This window comes from Leuresthes tenuis, unplaced genomic scaffold (assembly GCF_036924035.1).
Source record: "Leuresthes tenuis unplaced genomic scaffold, fLeuTen1.0.hap1 SCAF_3, whole genome shotgun sequence".
In the NCBI taxonomy this organism is placed as follows: Eukaryota; Metazoa; Chordata; class Actinopteri; order Atheriniformes; family Atherinopsidae; genus Leuresthes; species Leuresthes tenuis.
The window spans coordinates 7,611,451-7,635,562 of NW_027325357.1; the positions used below are offsets into that span (position 1 = coordinate 7,611,451).

The 24,112-nt window shown below is 37.5% G+C and overlaps 1 protein-coding gene across 1 annotated transcript; it reads right to left on the reverse strand.

Moving 5' to 3' along the window:
• Nucleotides 1-340: 340 nt before the first annotated feature.
• Nucleotides 341-19,865, reverse strand: LOC140303033 (leucine-rich repeat-containing protein 38). Its single transcript, XM_072381610.1, has 2 exons — nt 18,357-19,865; nt 341-4,568 (listed from the first exon to the last, which is right to left on the reverse strand). Exons 1-2 carry the CDS (start codon nt 18,982-18,984, stop codon nt 4,321-4,323), a joined length of 876 nt encoding a protein of 291 aa, XP_072237711.1. The 5' UTR covers nt 18,985-19,865; the 3' UTR covers nt 341-4,320.
• Between the last annotated feature and the right edge of the window lie 4,247 nt (nt 19,866-24,112).

Sequence of the window (24,112 nt, forward strand, 5' to 3'; positions counted from 1 at the left end):
AAGATAAAATCTGTCAACCCAAGGAAATAAAAGCCAGAGATTCAGAAATATTTTCAAGCAGTTGTCAGCATTTTTATCAGTGATATTCATCTAATAAGAATAACAGACAGCTGTTCAAGGAACCTAATTAAAATAAACTTACTGATCTTCACCCTTAAGACATTTTTGTTGAATCCTTGGAATCCCAAGAGAATACAGCTCAGTAAAGAACATGTCCTTAAATCTTTTTTTTTTTAATCATACACAAAATATACCTGATGTCATATCATATAAGTAGCAAATACAACCCAGAGAACAGAAAAAAGAATTTTATTAACATTTCTTTTTAACCAAACATCAATATACAGCTACACATACAGTCTGTTTGACAGTATCCATTTAACATTTGAAATGCATTTAGCGACAGCAGCATAATCATACTCTCTTCCGTCACTTATTTTAAGTTTGAGCCATTCTGACAATTATCTGACAAAACATGACACGGATTTTGGTATTTTAAGCAACATTAGGACAAACTCTGTGAAAGCAGCCACCACTATCCCTGCCTACCAGGCTGTGAAGTGTCAGAAAATTATATTGTGTTCTGAAAGTGTAAATAAATGCTCAATTCTGAAAGATATTGATAGAAAAATAGACAGGAATTTAAAATTCAAGCCATAGGTAACTTAACAGTGCATGCGCTAATTATTTCTAAATAAAATGATTAAGGGAAAGGAAACAGTCATGCTAATGTTCTTCAACCTAACAACTAAGCTAACATAATAATTAGTTAATATACAGTAACTACACAGTAGTTGCAAATAATATTGATATGTATAAAAACTCTGTCTATTACTTGACATTTGATTATGATGAAAGCAGTTTATTCTCTGTTGAAAGTGTTGGGAAAACACTCAACCAAATTAAATCACTTTTGATGCTCGGGGATATTAAGAACTGACATGTTTGAAACTCCTATTGTTTTTTTCTGAGTTCCTAAATATCCCTTCTCCATCTCTACATTTAGGTGAACTCAAAACCGAGGTAACTTTTGCTCTGGCAACATGATAAAGATGCCATTTATTATGTTTTATATTATTGTGACTGAATTGTTGGAAATAGAAATAGCCGAATTCCAGATATGGAATTCAAAAGCATTTCCCTGTAGGACTGTAATTGGAGTGATTTTAATATTGACGGTTTCACTAAGCCCCATCCTGATACTGTGCTGACATTTTCATTCTGCTTTTGACTTTTTTTCTTTTTTTTAAACTAAAAAACATAATGTTACTGTCCTCAAAGATAAATTATTGTTATTACAACATATTTTTAAAGTAGCAGCACTTGTAAATGGGTATAATCAGCCGCAATATCACAGAAATGTATTAACATTAAAACTGAAAATTGAAAGTTACTTTTTGCTTAGTCTTACCTAAAGTTTTGGTTGTTTAGGTGCTCAGTGTAGAACAACACATATGAGCATGTGATAAGATTTATGTGATGATTTACTGTTCAGCATGTCTAACTGTTTAAATCAATAGAGATAAGAGAAAAGGATCAATTTCACAAGTTGTTATCCCTAGCCTTTCCAGAGCCTTGAAAAGTGGAAAGGCTCTGCATCCACAGAGTGCATAAAAAGTGCTGTATAAGTGCATGTATGCAGTGAATAGCCCTTTGTAGAACAAAGGAGCTAAATTAATGCAGATCATTTTCCGTTGTAAACCGAAGAAAATGTCTTCCGTCACCATTTATTTTTTGTGTTTGATTACCTGTAAAAGCCAATCAGTTAGGGATTGTAAAAAAAAAAAACAACAACAATATGTTGCTTAATTTTGAAAAAGTGTACAACTCATTTCTATTAGCAGAAAGTTACAGCTACTTTCATTTAGTGCCTACTTCACGTTTCAGTCTTGGTTATGTTATTCATTTTAGTTTGACTGAGCAGTGAAAGCTGCTCAAAATTCTGATGGTCCTCATCAGGTTCGAACCTGTAATAAAAATAATGAGGTAATATATGCCATTTTTCCAACTCTTTCCACCTTTACAAATGTTTTGGGCTTTAATCAAAAAGACACCATCTTTCAAGCTTTGAGATATTTGCTCTTGCTTATTTCTAGGAGCCTGCAAACTGTTTCATCATATGGAGGAACTCAAAGGTTGACAAGGCTGCTACCAGTTCAGGAGGGGGGTTTAGTGAAAGTCGGCTTAAATATAATTTCCAATTGGTATATATATTCAATGTGTATCATATTCTAGCAAATACACAACATCCGTATAGTTCAAATATTACACTGTTTCTATGGATTTGTTATTTTCAACACAGCAAATGATATCACACATGAATGAAAACATACTTCGACAATACAACCTGGTATCAACATACAGTATGTTGTGACACATCTTTGTTCTTTTATTGATGCCTATACAAATGGAAAAAATAACAATAAATAAGGCCACATTTATATTTTTTGTCTGTCATTTCTGCTAAATGTGCTTCAAACCCGCACGTTTAGGGTTGTAACTTGTTCTAAAGGGACAGAAAATGTTGTTTTCCCTTTCTTGTATCTCATATTAATCACGCAGAAATGATGACAAAATTTGCTCATGGCTCTTTTTGTATTCACTGCTTGTTTGCATTTAGAAGCTTGACATTCTTTCTGCTACATCTCAGTTCTGCTGAATTATTCATGCCTTACAAACATATGAGAAGCAAAACAATATACCTTAGCTTTTGTGCATTCCAAATCCTAATCACTGAGGATTGAAATATACAGAATACAAATAACAAACAGACATCAAAAACATTTAGGGCTCTGCTTTATTGAATTTAGAGCGTATTGCACTACCACTCTGAATGCAGAAGCAGCTGATACAATTTTAACTAAAGACTTTTTCAGGACATCAAATCAACAGCTTTACTACGATCTTTCATAAAAGAGCAAAAGGCTGATGAGTACCTTAAAGACAACAAGAGACGTTAATGTATTCGTCAAAAACTAACCTCTTGCTTTCCACTGTTGCACATTAAACAAGTATTACTTCTGAGGTGGCCTTCCTGTTAAAAAAACAAGGTTAAAGATGGCCATGTAAATAGCCAAGTACAACTGCTGGTTCAATCACAGACAGACAGGAAAGAAAATGTAAATCTTTGGAGACTATAACAGTTTGAGTACAATGTGTTTATACAAAGTGCAATTTGGCTTCTATTCTGGAGCTATCTCTACCTTGCTAAGTAGCACGTCATCAACAACACAGTCCATATATGCAATCTCTTTTCTACCAACACCTAATATTTGGCTAATGAAGACAATATCAGCCGACATGATGTAATTAGGGCCCTGCCAAAATTAGGTTCACCATTTAAAGTGCGTTATTTGACACAATAAGTCTACATAAATTCTAATTTGATACAGTATTTGCCATTATTTTTTATATTATACTTTGTCATTTTTCTTTCTACACAATTCACAGTTATCATCCAAAGGAACACATAGTGTATCCTTATGTTTTCTATATTTGACTATACGCTGTTTTCTTTTTTACATGAATTTGTGATTATATAATGAAAGTTCTGTTTAAAGTGTCTGTAGACCAACAGGGGTCTGTTCCTGCCTGCTAAACCCTTTTCATTCAGCTTTCTGCCACTATTTAATTCTGCATACAGAAGAATCGGTGGCTGTGAACAACCGTTTAATGATAGTCTATCCAAAAGGGACACTGTAAATGGTAAGGATATGCCAGCATATCATGTAACAGGCAGTTAATTACTGAGGTCAGTGGTCAAGATCACTGCTTGGCATCCTTTTTATTGTGTGGGATCATCAGTAAATAGAGTATATCCCTACTTAAATCAAGCCCCAATCAAAAGTAATCAAAAATGTCACTTAACATGGTTTCAGAATCCAGAGCTGAATGTCCAGAATGACTAAATGTTAGGTTTTTGGTTTTTCTAAGACTATATCATGACAGCACTGCAGCAACACTTCTTTTATTTAATCTAATTCTCTTCTGTTTTAGCCTCTGTGTGTTTCTGTATGCCTCCTGACATCGAGCTAAGACGTAAGACCTTTAAGTCAAGGACAAGAGGCTTTCACAGACAAAAATATGATCTTGATAATATCAATTTATTTGTTGAGCAGCACAACCACAGACCTTTAGTGGTTCTCATTCTTTAAGAATGTCTTTTATTACCCTATATTAGTTGTCCATGTGCAAACTGCAACCATACCACTCAACAGTCCTCGTTATTCACCAGGTTGGAATCAGCAGGAGGTGCATGATGTCTTCAGTGTCCTCAAATAACATACCAGGACCAAAGAGGTAATAAAAAGCAAATCCTTTTCACTCCTCACTCTCCTCCTCATCCCCTTTGGTGCCTTTACTCCAGCGCTGGAAGCAATGAACAGTTGAAGCCAGGAAGAAGCTGGTCATGATGGCCACCACAGACACAGAGATACCAGAAAAAATGATGATGAGCAGGTCTGTTAGAGTCAGGATGGCCTGACATTCACGAAAGCTGTCCTTTGAGAGCTGGGTCAGGGAAACCCTTCTGCCATCCATAGGGAGCGAACACTCCATGCCTTCCACTCCTGAATAGAAACGGGAACTGGTATTACAAAATGATATCAAACCTATGCATTTCTAGACAACAGTATTCACATGGCAGTCTTTCAGAAACATCATATACAAGAACAAGGAAACATTGATGCTGCAGTGTTTCAGTTGCAAGAAAAAAACTATCATTAATTCTATTCCCAAATGGTTTTAATTAAAGGTGATACATATTTGCCTGAGACTCATAACCCAAGGAGCCACAAGATTGAAAAAAAATTTAGTTGTAGCTCTCGTTTTTATGCAGGATACTTTAATTCAAACAGTTAAAACAGATCTCTATCCTACAGGGTGGTGCACTTCTTCATAAGACAGGGAGCTGACTTAATAACTGTAAGGTTGAACAAAAGTCCTCTCTTATGAGTTAAAGTTGCATTGTGTTTACTGTGCATCCACCCACAACATGACTGTGGGTATACACTCTTAGAATACAGTGAAAAACTGTGTAGAGAGAGCTGTGTAGTTCTATTCTATAAAGGAAGTTTAAATTTTCATCTCTATATATTTAGATGCAGTGTAAGTATCCCTGAACGCCCCTCTCTTTGTATCGCTCATATCAAGTCAAATTATTGGGTAATGCTTGTAAATTATTTGGATGTTAAAAAGAACTGCACTCAAATGATTTTCATCTGTCCTGCTAGTTTCACATTGCAGTCTATAACAATCCAAGCATCATTAAACACAGCATGACTGCTGTATAGTCTCAACAGACACCTTAACAAAACTCATCTCCAGATGAAGGTATGACAAATCTACAAGTGCTGCTCTCTGTGTGTCTGTTATTTCCACATAGTCATGGTTCATAAACAATATGTAATCAGAGGTTATTGGATTTCAAGGTACAAGTCCTCAGCTGAGTCCTCTTTTCCATTCTATGTTAAATGATATCAGTGAGTGGACCACTAAGGTCAGTTATAGCATGTTTTTGTCTGAGAATACGCTGCCACTGAAAATCTAGCGTTCAGTTTCAATGATTGCACCGGAAACTTCATTGACCTTTGAGTTTAATTAGATATGAGTGCTTAATAGACATTTAAATCGCCTCATAATTGTCATACTCCAACACAGAAAACACATTTCTCTGCAGCAAGTGTATTGGCAGTGTATTGTACTGTATGAACACTAGACATATGTAGGTAGAGAAGAAGCTTGCAATGTGGGTGGTTAGTTTCCACTGTTGCTGTACATGAAAATTGATACACTTGGCAGTACATGGGTCTTTGCTCAGCGATCAGCTAAATTTGGAGCATGCTTTCTTGTGACAACAGGTGGAATAGCTCCTCTAATGATTGCTTGCAGTTAGATTCATTCATATTAACTGAAATCACATTTTTTTCTTGCTTTACAGTGGCTGACATTGTATATTTAAATGTGTAAATAAGTATGTGAGAAAGGTTAGTAACAAAGCAAAAAGAACTGCAAAACTTAAACAAGGAACTATGCTTCCTTAATATATAGAACTTTGTAAATGTATAAAAAACAACCTTTAAATGTTCTAAGTAAACATGGAAAAAGGAAATAGTGGAAATTTGTGATGGCATGGAATTGGTTTCCATGGTTCTGTCATTGACTTGCTACAGTATTAATTAGGTTTGTAACTGAACTCTTTAAGAGGTTGATAAAAGTTGGTGTCACTAATCCCCTAATACAAAATAGATTCTCACATCTCGTCTAACATTCAGTTAGTAGAGAACACAAGCTACAACATACCTAGAATTACAGCACAGAAAAACAAGCACGGTTAGGATTTAAATCATGATGAATACACATTTTTTTAAATTTAAAATATAAACAACTGTACAAGTAAATGGTATTATTTTTTTGCACATTATCTGCCAACGCTTTAAACCTTCTCCTCCGTGAAGGTCCATATGATCAAAACCTTATAAATAAAGTGAGATTTTGTGTGTCTTTTAATAATTTCTTTGCAACCACCTTCTTGACATGTACTTGAATGCAGTAACAAAAACATTTGTTTGCAAGACTCAATTTAATCCTATAACATTACCAGCTAGGGATGGGAATCGAGTGGAATCGTTATTCCACCTGACTACAATCCCTTTCAGAGGTTCTGCTAACGTCTGACACATTTGCGCGATGACGTCATGTGCACGCCTCGTATTTTGGCTCAGAATGTTTCCAAGATGGCGTCGAAGCAGAAACGCTCTAAAGTTTGGTTATATTTAACCAAAAAGGACAATACTAGTGCCAGTTGCAAAACATGCAGAGCTTTGATCACATCAACGGGGGGAAATACCTTCAACGTGCTGAAACATTTGACCACACAGCATGCAATTACTTTGCACGAATGTAAAGTCTTTGACACACTGCTAAGCGATGGCGGCAACTCTCGCGGGGGAGCGAGTGGCAAATCGTCTTCCGTCTCAAATGTCCCAGGTAACGTAAACTTCAAGGTCCTGTTGATTGTAATAACGTTAGCAACATACTCTGTCTGATTCATCATTAAGTTGAAGAGGACTGCAAGAGCGAGGCAGGCTCAGAGACAAGCTCCCGCATACCTGTAGCTGCCCCTTTCATCAAGGCAGGGAAAAGTTAAGTGACAGAGGCGAAAATAGATGAACGTCACTGAGACACCTTAAGTCCTGAAAGATCCGTATCCTTCCTGAAAAGGCAAACATGCTCATTTTTTTGCACAAAAACTGATAATGTGCAAAAGTTAATCATTGCGATTGTGTTTTATGTCACAATGTTCATTTGAAAAAGTTCCTGTTTTTCAGCTTAAGGCAGCTTTGATTTAGTTGAAGTTGAGTGCAAAATGTTGATGCCTAGTTGAAATTAAAATGTTACTACAGCCAAAGCCATTTGTACCATATTTGTACTATATATATATATAACTGGATGAGAATCGATAAGATAATTGAATCGATAAGCGATATCAATAATGGAACCGGAATTGCTAAATTCTTAACAATTCCTACCCCTATCACCAGCTGACACTGACAAATGGCCCCTGCAACCTATCATGCTTATGCTTATAAAACTGGTGAATCAGAATAAAATAAAAGGTTGATTGCAATTACAGAAGTAAAGTCACTAAAATGTCTTATGTTTAATATAGATTTTTATTATTATTAATGATGGAGATCAAGGGCACAAAATGTAACAACAGTGAAATCATTTGTTTTTGAATTGTATTGTCCCAACATTCAAATTTCATATCCAAACTGTCTGTTAGTCCTTTTCATTGATAGAATCATACTGAAGTGTGTATCTTAGATGGTGAACATTGCTGCCATCACAGTGTAGATAGAGACCATAATCCGGCTCCTGAGAATCAAAGAACCGGTGCATGTAAAGGGGTTGTTGGAGTACGGTTGGACATATGTGGCCCATCCCGCCCCCTAAACACAAAAAAGTACCAGGCATTTTATTTAAATATGTTTCTTTGTTTCAACAGTAGCACTGATGTTTTGCCATGAGAACAGGCTGTATTACAATGTGTACAATACCTGGAGATCATGAAAATGTGTCTGTAATTAGATGGCGTTTATATAAATATTTTAGCTATGACATACTTTCAGTTTTGTGGATTTCAATTTGATAATTGACTTATTAGATGAAGCTTTGCTCCACTAAGCTGCAATACAATCACTCATTTCAACAATTGTAGTATTTAGTGAAAACTTTGCTCCACTTTCTGGAGCAAACACTGTAGTGATGTTTCACAAAGGTACAGGCTGTCCCTGACAGAGGATTTACAGACTTTTCGTGAATGTAACCTCAGATCAGTACTCCAGGAAATTGAAAACTTTCTTTAGAGTCTGTAGAGATAGCCTGAATGTTGACTAGGCTCTGCTTAAACAAACATCTACTCTATGCCAGCTTTATGCTAATTTATTTCACAAGGTATGTTATGCTTTGTCTATCCTCTGCTGAACAACAAACACTATATTGTACAGTGGATTCTTACAACTGAAAAAATCCAGGCTTAGCTGGCTATATACACTATGACATGTGAGTAAAAATTTCCATTTATCCTTTGTAACTACAATGCTGATGCTACTCCTTCCATTTTACTAAAACATAGAGCACTACCATACTCGGTTGCTAAGAGCTGCTACAAACGCTGCTCGCTATTAGCATATTGAGCATGTTTTTTGGATTTTAACCAGAGACCTGTCCCATGAACCTGGACTAATTTGTTAGCTAGAGGTTTTATTGTGCTTGTCATTCTGATACCATCAAACTGCCTCAGTTTGAACCAGGATAGATAAAAATGATAACGTATGCATGTTGTACAATCATTTTACTACAGTAGCTCAGATAGGACAAACCAAATATTGACTCTAGAGCGGGCCAGTTGTGTTAATTTGCGGCCTCCGTAGTTTATGCGTAGTTGGGAGGTTTTCAGCTGATTTCTATTTATACAACTAGATATGATGACATCTTACATGAGAGACTTTTAGAGAGAAACTGAGTTTCAAAAATGATTCTATTGTTAACATAACATTTCTACTCTGGGTTCATTACTCATAATGTTCGATGAAGGACAATAACCTGAATTGCAGTCAAATACTATGCATTATCAGTCCCACTTGTGGAAATTTGAATGCCATCACTCTCTCTCACACTTATAGCATCTGAAAACTTAGATTTACTTGCTGAATATGTGAGATTGATATCTGTTTTTGACATCAAAATTATAAGATTCCCAAACACGGAGGATTTTTATTCTTTTAGTAGCTGAACATTTTGAATTTTTTTGTTTTTTTTTAACGTACCTATAAAAAATTCTAGATTTTTATTTTTTTTTTCGAGGAAGTAGTACATTAAATAACTGAATCTAAGGAAAAATGATGGAATCATCAAAAAATAAATATATGTATTAGTTAGCACTTTGCTAGCTCTTGATCAACACTTTTTGAAAACGGAGAAAGGGATAAAAAAAAATAATACATTTAGGTAGCATATTTAGAAAGGGTCTCTTAGGAAGGCAAGGCTTGGGAACCATAAACCCTTCTTCTGACATGCATCTTTGAGGGGAGACATAAAATCTTCGCCGAACAAACATATGCAAAAGAGACTGATTAGACCACTGTAGCTTGCAGTGGCCAACTCACAAGCTTTGCAAGCAGGCATTTCATTATATTTGTTTTTTCCCTAGGCATGTGTTAGAGGGCCTCTGGAAAAACTAAAAGTATAGACAGTCCTTTATAAAGTATAAAGTCCTTTTTAGACTTTCCCTGATATGCATTTTTTAAGAGATATATAATCTCAGCTGAGCAGACTGCTGATCTAAAACGGACTGATTAAAAATGTACCAAGGGTAAAGCTTGTACTTGATGTTGATGTTACTTATTGGTTTGTTTTATATTTCATCCATCCAATATCTTCAGCTTATCCAAGGTCGGGTCATGGAAGCAACAGCACCAGCAGGGAAACTCATTCTTCTCCCCAGCTACTTTCTCCAGCTGCTCCTGGAGGATCCCAAAGCTTTCCCAGGCCAGAAGAGATATATAATTGATTGACAATCCATGTTTGAGATCGTCTGTCTCACGTTATCAACACCTCTGGCATATCATTATACCCTAGGCTTGATTCGGTAAGGAAAACGATACCAATACAAAACAGACTCCCATTCAAAATACAATACATCAACTTCTCTCCTGAAACGCTATGTCATTAACGATTTTCCATAAGTTGTTTTAGCATCATAACCACGATTCACTCCTTCTTATCAATGTGCTTGTTGTCTGTAGGAAATTAGTTCAATAGTTAACTGTCCTTGAAGATAAATATTTTGGTCTAAATTAGCACTGGACTTTAAAAGGAAAGATAAATGATGAAAATGAAGACTGATCTTATATTTTCATAAGGCTGTGATGCGTTCTCTCTTAAATAAGGTGACCAGATGTCCCTGATTTCCGGGGACAGTCCCTGTTTTGAGTGACATGTCCCTGATTTTGACGCTGAATGTGGGGAAATGTGCGTAGACTCAAACACCAGTTATTACGGTAGCCATTTAACGCATCGCCAGAGAAGATGTCGTGTAACCTAGCGTTATAAAAGTCAGTGAACGTTAACATTATGATACTGTTTTCATATCTGTCATTACTGAAGCTGTAACGTTAACATTGGCATGAGATTACGTTTTTCTCATGTTCTCCTCTGCTCTTTTTCTACCCAGGCTCCTGATGTGGAAGTGGATGAATGAGGAGATAACTCTAATGTTTTCCATATTTTTTGATTGCCACCTTTTGTGTCATAAATATCAGTGCAAACGTCTGACCAAAAAAATCCATCTTAACTTATATTGATATTTTTGTCTTCCTCAGTGGATGGATGGTTTGTGATGTCATCCATTTGTTTGATTGCAACTTTTTGTGTAATAAAAGCTTGTTAAAATACATGAAAAAGTACATATTTAAGTACATATATTACATAGTAAAATATTTAAATTTTTTTATTTCATAATGATAATATTTAATGATTTTTCAACAACGCATTGAAAATGTCCCCGATTTTCATTTCAGAATTCTGGTCACCTTAGTCTTAAACAGACATCTATTGTCCAAAACCTTAAACAAATACAGTGAATCCTAATTAATTGTTACTCCTTCTCTAATGTGAATGATTTTTAATGTGCAGTAATGTGTAGTATAATGTTAATGATAATAATGTTACTTGTAGTATAATCAGTATTTCAGCCTAATCTTAGAAAAGGAACAAGGAATCAGTCTGAATATTTACATGACTTTAAAAATTTTTTAATTATTGATATATGTGAACATGTTTATCTGGCTGAAATAATTTTTACCTCAATTTCTTCAAGTCGAGCTAACACACCTAGATAATGGGACTGGAAGTCAAATTACTCCTTCATGCCAATGTCTATTTGGAATGGGAAGTAAAGAAAAAACCCACTGCATGAAAGAAAAAAAAGCTGGAAGCAACAGAAGAATCACAACAGACAATGTGCATCTCCTTTCTAAAGCTGTCCATCACACCACTTAGCATGGCACCAATTTACTAGCAACTAAAGTGTTAGTTAATTGTTTTTGTCTTTGAAATAATCTGTGAGCTGGAAAAGAGCCCATTCATAACTAACTGAGTTGCCCCTCTTCAGTAATTTGCCTGAAATGAGGCATATTGCCACCTATTGTGGTGGAGATGGACATACTTTGGTCAATAAATTGATTGCCTGCCATGCTTGTATCCCGGCACAAAGACAGTTGTTCAGTTGAATTGCCCAGTGACTTAATTGTGCATGTAAATGTACTGAATGTTAGCCTTGTAAGTGGATTCACTGATGCACTGCAATTTCCACAGTTCATAAATTACCTCAAGCTCCTCTATAGTCACAAAATCCCTAGTAGGCTATTGTCCAGCAATGTAACACATATCACACCCCTACACTATCAAGGATGTGTGCCCACACAGATATGTTCCAGTCCCGGCGCGTACAGTTGATGGATTAGATTTAGGATTACAGCCAGTCTACGGGACAGGCTATCTCCTGTCTCAGCTGTGATTGATCTACCTTGCTGTGGCAGACTGATATCGGAGGCTTGATACTCGTTCCTCCCTCAACACCACACTGTCTATCCAGATTGATCTCTGCACCAATAGCTTCAACATAGCCGTATATCTACAGGCTCATGCAGAAGTTAGCATTTATGTGCTCTTAAACACTAGTGTCCTGGCACCCATGCACTTAAGTTGTCCAACAGTAGTAAAGGATTCACATAAATGTCCACTCTTTACATTATTAAGCCAGCTGAATATGCCATCTTCATCAAATACTCAAAGGAAGTAAATAGTATCAGTTTGGCAGAATTGCAGAGACTGAAGAATTATTCAGTTATGAGAAAACAAAATATGAATGAAAACTGAGAGTCATGCAAGATGAAGCCAGAGGTGGGGGTTGAATGGAAAGAGAGTGGTGAATATGTCAAATGAATGTACAAAATGCCAAACATTTGTATGACAGGGGGATGAGGGTGAGTCATTCAGAAGGGGAATCCTTCTGCAAGGCAACTCGCTAACATTATTGTATGCATATAGAAATATTTCACCATACAAACTAAATGTCACGCTCATTGAATTAGCCTATTCCCAAATAGAAGAGATGATGTCTAAAAAGCACTAACTGGTGCATTTGTTTCCTCTTTTTCAGTTTTAAGCCGGATGAAACAGCTTAATGTGCAGGTCTTTATCACTGATGCTTCAAATTCAAGGAAAGAGAAATAATCAGACACGATGCTGCACACAGTCAGTGAAATAATGCTTTTGGCAGTTCACCTTTTATCTCTTGCACTGTCGGATTATACCTCTCTTGCTTGTTTGTGCAGTGGTTTATGCTATCACTTTTTGTAATTCTATAAACCTTTTCCCACTTAGCTCTCCCCTGCCAACGCAAGCTGTCTCAAGTCCCAACTTTAAATACACATCAAATTAGGCCAAGATAAAAACAAGCTGTCAGTCTGCGTTAATGGAACAGATATTTTTTCATCGTGTACCCATGGGTGGTAAAGTTAGCAGGAGATGTGTGGAACAGTGTGGCAGAACTTGTGTGCCATGTAGAGCTGGTCAGTGGCATCATATTTTCAGTGCTGTTTGCGCAGTGTGACAACAGGTCATGAAGGAGCAACTCGATAGCCTGTGAAGGAAAATGGAGACTTTGACCCAGCTGTCACATGAACCGCTACTTTGTAAGGAAACTGTTTAGGTCATGACTAGTGTTTATAGCAAAGCCACAACGGGCCTCAGCCTCAGTCTCCCATCTCCCAGGAGAAATTGGCCTGCCCTCCCCTGCAGGCAGCTCCAGCTCCAATTACCTTGGCCAATGTGCCACAGAACTGTGTCACTCTGAATTATACATGGCCTTTGTTCATCCTTAACCCAAGAGCACTGGGGACAGCAGTGGATCATGTTTACACTCATCCTTCCATTGAAACATTTATAGTTCGGATTGGTGACAACAAAAACTTTTACCTTGAAAACAAATGCAAAATGTATTTAGTGTGATTATATTATTTTCACGGTAAAAGCTTATTAATAAATCTGAGAGCTAGCATTGGCTCAGGGATAATTTGATTTGAAACAGAACACAGTCATGTGACAGGAAATTTGTTTGTTTTGTTTTTTTCCAACTTAAAAAATGTGGAATATGAAAGTATCTTCCTGCCATTTGTCATTTTGACATTCAGTAATCAAAGTAATGCAAGGAGCAAAGCCTGATGCATTGGGAACTCAAAATCATGGGGGAAATCAAGAAGTGAAAAATGAAATGGGAATAGGATTTACAGCATGGGCTCTGTCGCTGCTACATTATGCAGGCATTGTAGAGAGGAAGTCGTAAATATCTTGGGAGGCCTTTTAAAAATGCAGTTCACTTTGTTTTATTTACAGGTTTTAGATTAGTTGGATTTTCTATTTGATTATTTTGCTTGTACATATTTCAAGCATTTTTTGAAGGTGCGACAGTTGAATACTGATTTATAAAAAGCACCAAGTTTCAGTTCACAATATATATACTTATTCTGCCTTGTCCTGATCAGAGTGTTAAAGGCAAGAAACAGACACATATCCAACTGTGTTCCAACTGCATTCTATTTGTTGAAGTACTGAGCTTCACCATTTTTTGTCCATTTTGGAAGAGGGATTTAAATCAAACTCCAAAAAAGCCAAACAGATTGTACTTATTTAACTTTTCCTGACAAAGGTTTTAAAGGAGATTCCCAACTTTTGAAAGAAGGATCACTTTTTTGGAAGAGAGCTTTAAATCAAATTGCTAATGCCAAAGTGAGACGGATTGTACAGTGGCATTTGGTGGGCTTTCCACCAGTCACAGATGGTAGCACCAGTGGAAGGTTTCATAACTCCTCATCTGTTTTGTGGTATATTGTTAAAGGGAAACGGTAAATGTCTCCCCTCAAAGAAATGGTCCTTTATGATCAGATTTAGACTAAAGATAAAAGAAATATAGATGAAGCAAAATACAGTTTAATGTGGAATATAACAGTCCACAGTGCAAAAAATGCAGCAGTTGATAAAAGCAAAGATAAAAGATATAAAAACTTGTACAAGAACTAAGTTTTCCTTACCATTTTCCCTACTGAGACATAGTGTCCATCTTTCTACATGATTCATGATGACAATGCTACAAGATGTTGTCAAAGCTAGACTGCTGATGTAGCCAAACGTCCTATAAGGAGTGAAGAGTTGTTGATGGGAGGCATTACATTTGACATAGTTTGAAACTTATCCTGCACACTGGATGTGGTGGAAAAGCTTACTTCATACAGGTTACATAGTGAGACTAGGCTGGCATGACCCAATTACAGACAGATGGTCAAGAGGAAACAATTGTGCAGGAAATTAAAATGCATCAAATTTGGCTCTTGTGTAAAGCACTCTTAACAGTGAAAGCTTTGGATATGCCTTTAATATGCAGTTCAAGCTTTCCATTGTTTGTTGTTTGTGTTGCATGGTGTTTTTTTTTGTTGTTTTTCCCAAGTTTTCTCAAAGACAATATCATTTTAAAAGATGTAGGCAGTGTATCTTATTCTTTACTGTACTGTATTTCAGCTGTGGGAAGCCTGTTAACCACTCCCATCACCACTGCCTTCTCCACATTGCTTTGTAGCTCATCAACGGTTGGTTTTAAAAAACAGTTCACTGTACAGTCACAAGTCAAATAAAAATGGTTCCAACACTGCAAATGACAGTACAGAACCATTAAAGTATGCTGTGTAGAACTGTCAGTTCAGCTCTTGGTTTTGAGGGAGGCTGCACTGTCATAAAACTTAAGCACTATCATTATGGTTTTGTTGAATAAAGGTGAAAAATACATCTATATGCAACATCTAAAATAACATAAGCACAATAATGTACAAGAAAAATGGAAATTTATCATTTATTTCTTTAGAAATAAATTTTTGTGTTGAAACACTCATACTGATGATAGTTGTCAGAGTTGATACATTTTGGACAGCTTATCAAGTCAAACTCATTCCATAATGAGTGTCCATCTGTTACTGTGTAACCACCTCTAATACAATATTCCAGAGAATAGGTCAATGCATTTTTCCGCAACTGAGAGCTCAGTCATTAGGTTAATTAGGTCTGACAGTAAGATGCCTGCATGTGTGAACCAACCATATTTGCAAGTCCGACTCATTGTAAGTTGCTCTGCAATTTCAAATCTCCCAGTATGTGAGACTTGGACAGATTTATAAGCGAAACATTAAACATTTACATCGGTTATATTTCTATTTCAGAAACTGATAAAAGACTTTGTATGACCTTCTGCTGAGGGGAATTGATACACCTTCAAACAGTATATTTATCATGTCATGATAATGAATATGAGCAATAAGATGCTTGTTGTATTTTGCTGTGAAATGTAATTACTTACTATGTCTTCCATTTGTCTACACCAGAGTGCAGTGAGAAAAATAAAGTAACTTCTGCAGTTTAAAGCATGCGCAAAGGAGCAAGTTGTTGGCTTCTTTCTTAACGTTGTCCTCCTGCCTTACAGCATTATTAGCATTCGACAGACGGGTCCAGAAACCTTTTGGCAAATAATGTGATCAAATGTTATAAAAAAGTTGGGCACTGCATTTATCTATTACAAATAAGTATAGCTGAGTGTGTGTCTGTGCGTGGTTTTGTGTGTTTTGTCCAAGCTGATATACTCATCTCAGGGGCCATAAAGCAAGCTCACACTGATTGGGACATAAGAGACACATGTGAGATGAGATTGGCATTAGTAACCCAATTTGTGTGTGTATACTCTGGGGGCACTTGGCAGCCATGCTGGCAGCTTGGCCTGGCCTTTGGCTTCCTTTTCTTGTTGGTGTCTGCCTTGCCAGCACTGCTAATGCATTTCATTATAAACTGGAGTGGACAACACATAGAATCTGTGATTAATGCATTTACTTGGGGAACTCAATAGCTTTGCCAGTTTATATGCATTGCTTCTACACAGACCATAACTTGTCTGCTTTTGGGGTGGATGATGAAAGATGTGAGAGGAAAACAAGGGCAGAATCGATCACACAGAACACCATGACCTGAATATATAGGGGGAGTTCACTTTTGTGAGTGGTCAGCAGTTTAAAACCATATAGTTTTGGGAGCAGCTGAATAAAAACTTATGTAGGCCAGATCACATTTTGCACTCATGCAAGTTTCTGATCTCAACTTACAGAGAGAAAAATATTGTCCTAGATTCTTTAGCATAATAATAAGTTGACATATTGTGATGCTCAAATGCAGAGGTTTTAATGTCAAACTTTTCCAAAAGGAAAAGTGTTTTTTCAATTTCCTTTTCAAAGATCTGATGCCAATAATCTTTTCCATCATAAAAGATACACACAAACACCTTAAGGTATATTATTCAGGTCACTGGCAATAGAGACGTAGACTAACACTGTTCTTTGTACATATGGGTCGACATTTCACACTCAATTTAATTTTCAAATGTTAACAGAAGTGACTTCAGAACACCCAGAACCTGAAAAGTATCGTCGTTATTCCTGTGACAATGTGCCATATGTGTTCCTTTTTTTTCTTTGAATACACATAGTGGAAGATACATTCAGATTTAAATTTAAGCAAGAGTCAAATCCAACCTATACCTGAAAAATCCTACTCTGATCTAAAAATGATAACGGCACGTGTTGTAAGTCACGTGTGGCTGAACTGTCAGATGGGTTTAGTTTTGCTTTTTTGCTCTGGCATCCTAAACTGGACTCATGAGATAACTGCTGTCTGTGTCCTTTGTGGGGACATAAACAGTAATTTACATATCATTCACACTGAGTAAAGCATTTGTGAGCTGAATATATTCATATATTCAGTGGTAGCTCAGTCTATAGTTGTATATTTACAACATAGTTATCCAAGAATAAATGGAAACTTGCAAGTGTTTAAGATATTCTATACAGCCTATTTAACTGAATGAAATTAACAAGAGTCTGAACCATTTGATTTCTCTCTGTTTTATCCAGGAAATATGTTGCAACCCTGGTTAAAATCCAGTAGATCTAACAGATTTTACCCACCATGTAATGAACGTTGCTAAGGAACATGGTGTCTCCCTTTGTCTTATTTTGCTTCTCAAATGAGCACTCACACACAGAGAGTGCTTTGCAAAACCACTAAAATATCCCTCCTATTATGTAACTCAAGCCTCCTGGCTACATCACCGTCAAAGAAGTAGTCCGTGAGCCTAAAAATCCTCAAGGATAAAGCAATAAACACATGAATAGAAGATCTGTTTGGAGTCTCACTGGTGTAGAAAAAAGGTCATTGCACGGGCATGTTGCTGTGTCTATCGACTGGCAAACCTTAAATTAATGGAAGCCATTGATCACTCAGACACAACAAAGAGGTCATTGATCTGTTTATATACAAACTCAAATGTGAAATCATACTTCTTAATGTATGTACTATTTTATTTATTCATTAATTTAACATATTGAGCAGCACTGAATTATGAGTCGGTGTCTTATGAAATAGAAAAGATTTCTAAATAAAATATGCCTGTCACTTTCAAACAAGTGGTATTATCTCATGTTACACACTCAGTCTCACACATTATAGGCTGTAGGGGTGGAAGAAAAAAGAGACAAAATTAGAACGAGGCAGAGGGAGGGGGTTTCCCCTCCTACTGGGAAAACACAAACAGAGAAGAGAAGTATTATGGCAACGGATCAGCCATTTTACTACCAAATGTTGTCTTAAGATTGGCTTTATTTTGGTCAAGCTCAGAAAATAGCTGGAATTGTATCACTTACCATTTGGAAGCTTGTGACTGTTTTCCATCAGCCATTCAAACAGGCTGGCAAAGTTGCAGTTGCATACCCAGGGGTTGCCCTCTAGTCTCACCACCCGCAGGGAGGGCAACTGACTAAGTGCCCCCACCTTTAGAGTAGACAATGCATTACGCTCCAGTTCAAGTTCTCGCAGAGAGGTGAGACCCAGGAAAGCATCCTCACTCACCATGCTTAGATATGGGTTGTTTCCCAGTCGTAGTTTGATCAAGCTTCGGGACTCCCCAAAAGTCCCTTTGGGGATTTCAGTTAGATTGTTGCTACCCAGGTCCAGGAAGACCAGCCTGGAAGAGGTGCTAAGGGTCCCGGGTTCTATATGTGAGAGGGAGTTGTTCCGGAGGTCCAAGTAAACCAAGTCACTGTACAGAACCAGAAAATCCGAGGGGATGCGGGGTATCCAATTGTCAGCTAGCAAAAGCCTGCGGACATCCAAGGGGATCTCATCGGGTAGACGGGTCAACCCACGGCCGCTGCAGTCCACAGTGTGAGGATCTGGGCACAGGCAGGTTGCTGGGCAGTTCTCCCCCCGGGTCCACGAGACAGAGGACAGCAAGATGAGGATAGGTTGAAGCCAGCAGACACATGGCAACATGGTCAAGAGGGTGAAATGAATTGGGGAAGAAGAGGCTTAGGTTAAGGACAAAAAGGGAAAGGTGGGGAGGTTAAGAACAAGAGGGTGTGGGTCAGAGGGCAGGAGATTGGGACAAGGGAGGGGAAGGGATGAGTGAAGGGGTTGGAGGGGATCAATCCTCCTGAATGAACATCCTGATGTTATTGAAACAGATATCTGGAAAAGCTCAGGAATTGAGACAGCAGAGCAGCGCCAAAAACTGTTTCAAGAGATCATGTACCAAGCTGCTGAAGTAAAATAGCAGCCTGCCTGCTTTGAATAAGCAAAGAGAGGGAGATAGTAAGCACTGAGAAACACTGAGTCGAACACAGAGGGGAGGGTAGCTTAGAAGAGGTAAATAGACATGAGCGAGCTGGGAGCAAAGAGAATTAAGGGAAACAGACAAGGGGGAGGGGGGTTTGGTAAGGAGCTGTGTCCGCCACACTACCCCACAGTTGGTCTGGCGGTAGTGACAGACAAAGACAATGAGGGCTCTGACACAAAAGGATATATGAAGCTTTGATTCAAGCATGACAAGCAAAGAGTGATATCGTTGCATTCCTCCATTAGTCCGAGGTTTCTGTCCAAAAAAGCCAGACTGTCTGAAAAGAAGGAGAGAGATGCTCACGGAGCATCGCTCTAGTGTGTAATGATGTTGCCCCCCCCCCCCCTTTAATTTTCCCTGTCTATCCCCCAATGCCCTGCAACATGCTGGAAAAACACAGCACAGTTCAGTGTTCTTCTGTCCAGCACTGTTTGTGAGCGAGAATCCAAATGTCCAGGCAGGAGCCTCGTGGATGTAGGTTGCAGTGCTGAGCTGCACACAGCCATACCAATCCAATGTCTGCCTCTGAATCTACCACCGTTTATCTCATGCCCTCTCCCCTCTCCTTATTTCCAAGGGGGCGTGCCTGAACCACGCTGTCAACATGTGATGTCACTTCCTATAGTGAGAAGATATGATGATTGGTTGTATATCAGTTTTTTAAATATAGAAGATTTAGAGGTTGCTGTTCATTTGTTCTGAGCAGTGTGTTATCAAGCAACATATATTCTGATGAAAATTCATTAAGAATGTTTACATTCACAGTGAACTTTCAATTTAAATGTACTATGTACTGGAATCTAGTACAATATAATATATATCTGGTCATTACAAGGTCTTACATTTTGGTAAATACAACCTTTGAAAAGCAACTATAGGTGATATGTACTTAGTCAATATTTATTTAACAAAAGTTAAGCTAAAATGCAGAGGCAGTGAGTAAAAAAAGTAGACTCCCCATTTATTAGCTTGTAGAAACACCTTTAACAGTTTGAAGTAACGAAGAACTGTAAGATATCATCAGTCTCTCAAATTGTTGTGGACTGTTTTTTTTCCATTGTTATTTACCATTCCATTCAGGTTTGAGGGCATTTGTTTCTGCACAGCTCTCTTTCGATCGCCCCAAAACATTCAGGCTGAGATAAAGACTGGACCAATACAACACCTTAATTGTATTCTTTTTCAGCCATTCTCTTGTTGATATGCTAGTTTGGGATCGTTGTCCTGTTGCATGATAAAGTTTCACCAAAGCTTTAGCTGTTGGACAGATGGCTTCACATTTGATGGTAGAATTCTTTGGTATACAGAGGTGTTCATGGTCAGTTCTTTGATTGCGATTGCCCTTGTCTTGTGGCAGTAAAACAAAGCCAAATAATCACCCCTCCATCACTGTGCTTGAAAGTTGCTGAGATGTGTGTAACTGTATGCTGTGTTTAATTTTCCTCATACATAGCACTGCACATTATGACCAAACACCTCCACTCTGGTCTTGTCTTTTCAAAGGACATTGTTATGTTTATGTTATGTTTATGTATTTAGCAGATGCTTTTATCCAAAGCGACTTACAAATGAAGCTATAACAAGCTATATAAAAAGCTAACAATAAACTACATAGAAGGAACCCACTAGTCCGACTCTGTCAGAGGTGACAGAGTAGAGATAGGGTGCAGGCATAGAAGGAAGTGCAAAAAGATAAAGTGCAGAGATAGAGGGGGTAGGGAAGTACAAGGTAAGTGCTAGGATAGGAGATGCTCTCTGAAGAGCTGGGTTTTCAAGAGTTTCTTGAAGATAGACAGGGACGCCGCTGTTCTGGTAGTGCTCGGTAGGTCATTCCACCATCGTGGGACGACACATGAAAAGAGTTTGGATTGTCTTAGGCGTGGTGTAGGCGCTGCTAGACGACAATCCTGGGACGAACGGAGGGACCGAGTTCTGACATAAGCCTTTGTAATTGCAAGTAGATGGGAGCCGTTCCATTAAGCACTTTGTAGCTAAACATCAGTGACTTGAATTTGATGCGGGCGGCTAAGGGCAGCCAGTGGAGTTCAATGAACAGAGGGATGACGTGTGTTCTTTTATATTGTATTTTAATTTTTTTCTAACTGTGGCCTGTAGTGTCTGAGACTTATTTTTTGGGTTTGTTGCAATTTCTCTCAGGATTGCACAGCCAAACAATGGACTGAACTTGCTGGGATGTCCATTCTTGGGAGGATTGGGAAGGTTCTTGAATTTTTTTTCAGTTGTGAATAGTCTTTCTCATGGATGAATTATGGCTGCTTCTAATGTTCTTAATTCCAATGAAAGCTGGAGGAGTACTCACATTTTTAAACACTGCTTCTGGATTTTGCCTTACTTTTTGTGAAATGAATCATGACACAATGTGATTTGTCATGTGTTTATCTGAGGTTGATATAATCCATTTTAAGATCTGGTAAGGACTGGGTGATTTTTGTTAATGTCCTGATACTTCAAACCTTAAAAATAACAAAGTGTGCACTTTCCATTTTACATGAATATATATTTTATTTATTCTCCATTTGTCTAAATTTTTGACAAAAGTGGGATAGCTTTAACTTGTTGATTTGTATAATTCAAGAGCAAATCTTTCAATGGAAGTGGGATATCACCCTTTTAGTAAATTATTAAAAATGTTGGTTTTCCATATGAGGACTAAATATATATGGACTTCCCAAAATAGGATAATTTACAGCAAATAAATTGAATTATATGAAGGATGTTGCAGGTGGATTGCAAATTAGACATATGGAGATGACGGTAGCGTGACATTTCCAAGATAGCTGTGTTGTCATGCATGGTAATTGACTGTTTTCAAGAGGATAACATATTCATAACAAAAGCTTTTACATATATTCACAAGCAAAACACTCATATAAGAATGCAAACTTGGGCACCTGTGCCTCTTAGCAACCAGCTCATTTTATCACAGGTAATCCAATCATTGCTTGGGGCAATTCCTGGAAAGTCAGCATCATCACAGTGTTGATGCTGTTCTTGCATTAAAAAATTAGATTTTTACTACAGGTAGCACATCCATTTAGAGTTTTTGGAAACTGTCTGATCTGACAGATGAGACTCTTTTTAAGTATTTTTTATCTTCTTCTTTTCCCCATCAATATACACACAGACAGCACTATACCTCATACAGAAATATCTCCTGTTTTCTGCAGCACACTTCAATGGACAGGTACTTCTGCAATTCTTCAAAAATGTGACTTAAGCCCACCTGTGCCTGATAATTAAGAATGTTCACAACTCTGTAGGTCTCTCAGCTGACAGTGTTCGTCAGACTGGAAATAAAGCCATGCCTTAGACATGTACTGACATGTGTCAGTAAACCTGACACATGGTACAAATCTGAAAGAATATTAAAAAAATGCAAAATTTGAAATACCATTTAGCCATCTACCAAAACTGAGTTAATGGGGATGAAGGGCCCTGATCAGACAGGTAGCGAGAAGGCTCCTATGAATCAGATCCAGTGTTTCTTGGTGAAGAAGTAAAAACCTTAAAGAGTGTTGAGGGCAGTCCTCAACACTACCACTGTGGTAGAATGGTAAGACAGAAGTAATTTCTCTACATTAGGTACCTGACAACCTTCTGCAAATTTGTCTTTTGACTAGTACTCTCAAAGCCAAGAAAATCCTCTGAATCAATTAAACAATTCCCAGCAACAGATAAACCAATAAACCAGGCAATAAACCAAGCTCTGAGCATATCCTTGATGATACCTGCTTTACAATAAAATATGCTGGGAGCAACATTATTCTGACGGGATATGGAACAGGGATCATGGGAAGGATGACTGGATGATAAATGAATTCACGAAACACTCAGTGTTAGTGTGGAGAAATGTGTATAGTCTGATGAGGAAAGGAATGAATCAATTTGAAGGTGAGTCTGAAACTTGAATAAATGTTAAGGATGCTTCTGTAGTTTTTCTGCAAACATGTTTTGACTTCACATCTATTCATCAATTTAATTTCTCTTTATGAGCATCCTATTAGAGATTGATAATTGAGGTACATTTCTTAGATAGATAGATAGTGTTGTTTCTGTAGTGTTATTCTATACAAGGAAACAGACTGATATCGCTGATCTGAAGATCAAACCTCTCACTGAAAAAGCTAAATTAATCAATAACTTAATTTAGTACCTTTCTGTCTGTCCTCACATTTATATATGTACAGCTATTAATAATCCAGCTTACTTTTCTTCAGCACTGACATGAAGGATGTTGGTGTACTTCATGAGCGCCTGTACAAATGTATAAATGGTTAACATAAACATACTTAGTGTGGGTCATTGTTTTCATATGGATCCTTTCCTGAATGACATCATGGACAAATATTGTTGGCATACAGTATGTGCTGCTTTCAGATTAATTTCTTCATGTCCCGTTGCCTTTGTAGATGGTACTAGGTGACTAATGCTTGTGCCCGTATTAGTCATTCAGTTGTAGTTGGCCTTTTTTTTTTTATCCAGTGTTGTAATATTACATCACAGCTGCAGGGGCACGAAAACAATAAAAGTTTTTCTTGAGAGAAAAAAAGCACATTCAAACATTCATTCATTACTCTATATTCTGAATGCAGCACTTCCTCTCCACAATGAATGTATCCGGGGCCATATGTGTTCATTGTTTTGCCCAAAGACACTTCAGCACGTGGATGCACTGGTGATCAAACTGCTGACCCGCAGGTTGGTAGACGACCACTCTTAGGCTCGGCTGCCCCACATATTAAACAATAAAAACATATTCACCAC

Excerpts from the sequence above, each read along its gene's own strand:
- LOC140303033 (XM_072381610.1), bottom strand. The coding sequence starts at position 18,984 with ATGTTGCCATGTGTCTGCTGGCTTCAACCTATCCTCATCTTGCTGTCC. Across the intron at positions 4,569-18,356 it reads CAGTCACAAGCTTCCAAATG|GAGTGGAAGGCATGGAGTGT; the intron begins GTAAGTGATACA and ends GTTTCTATTCAG.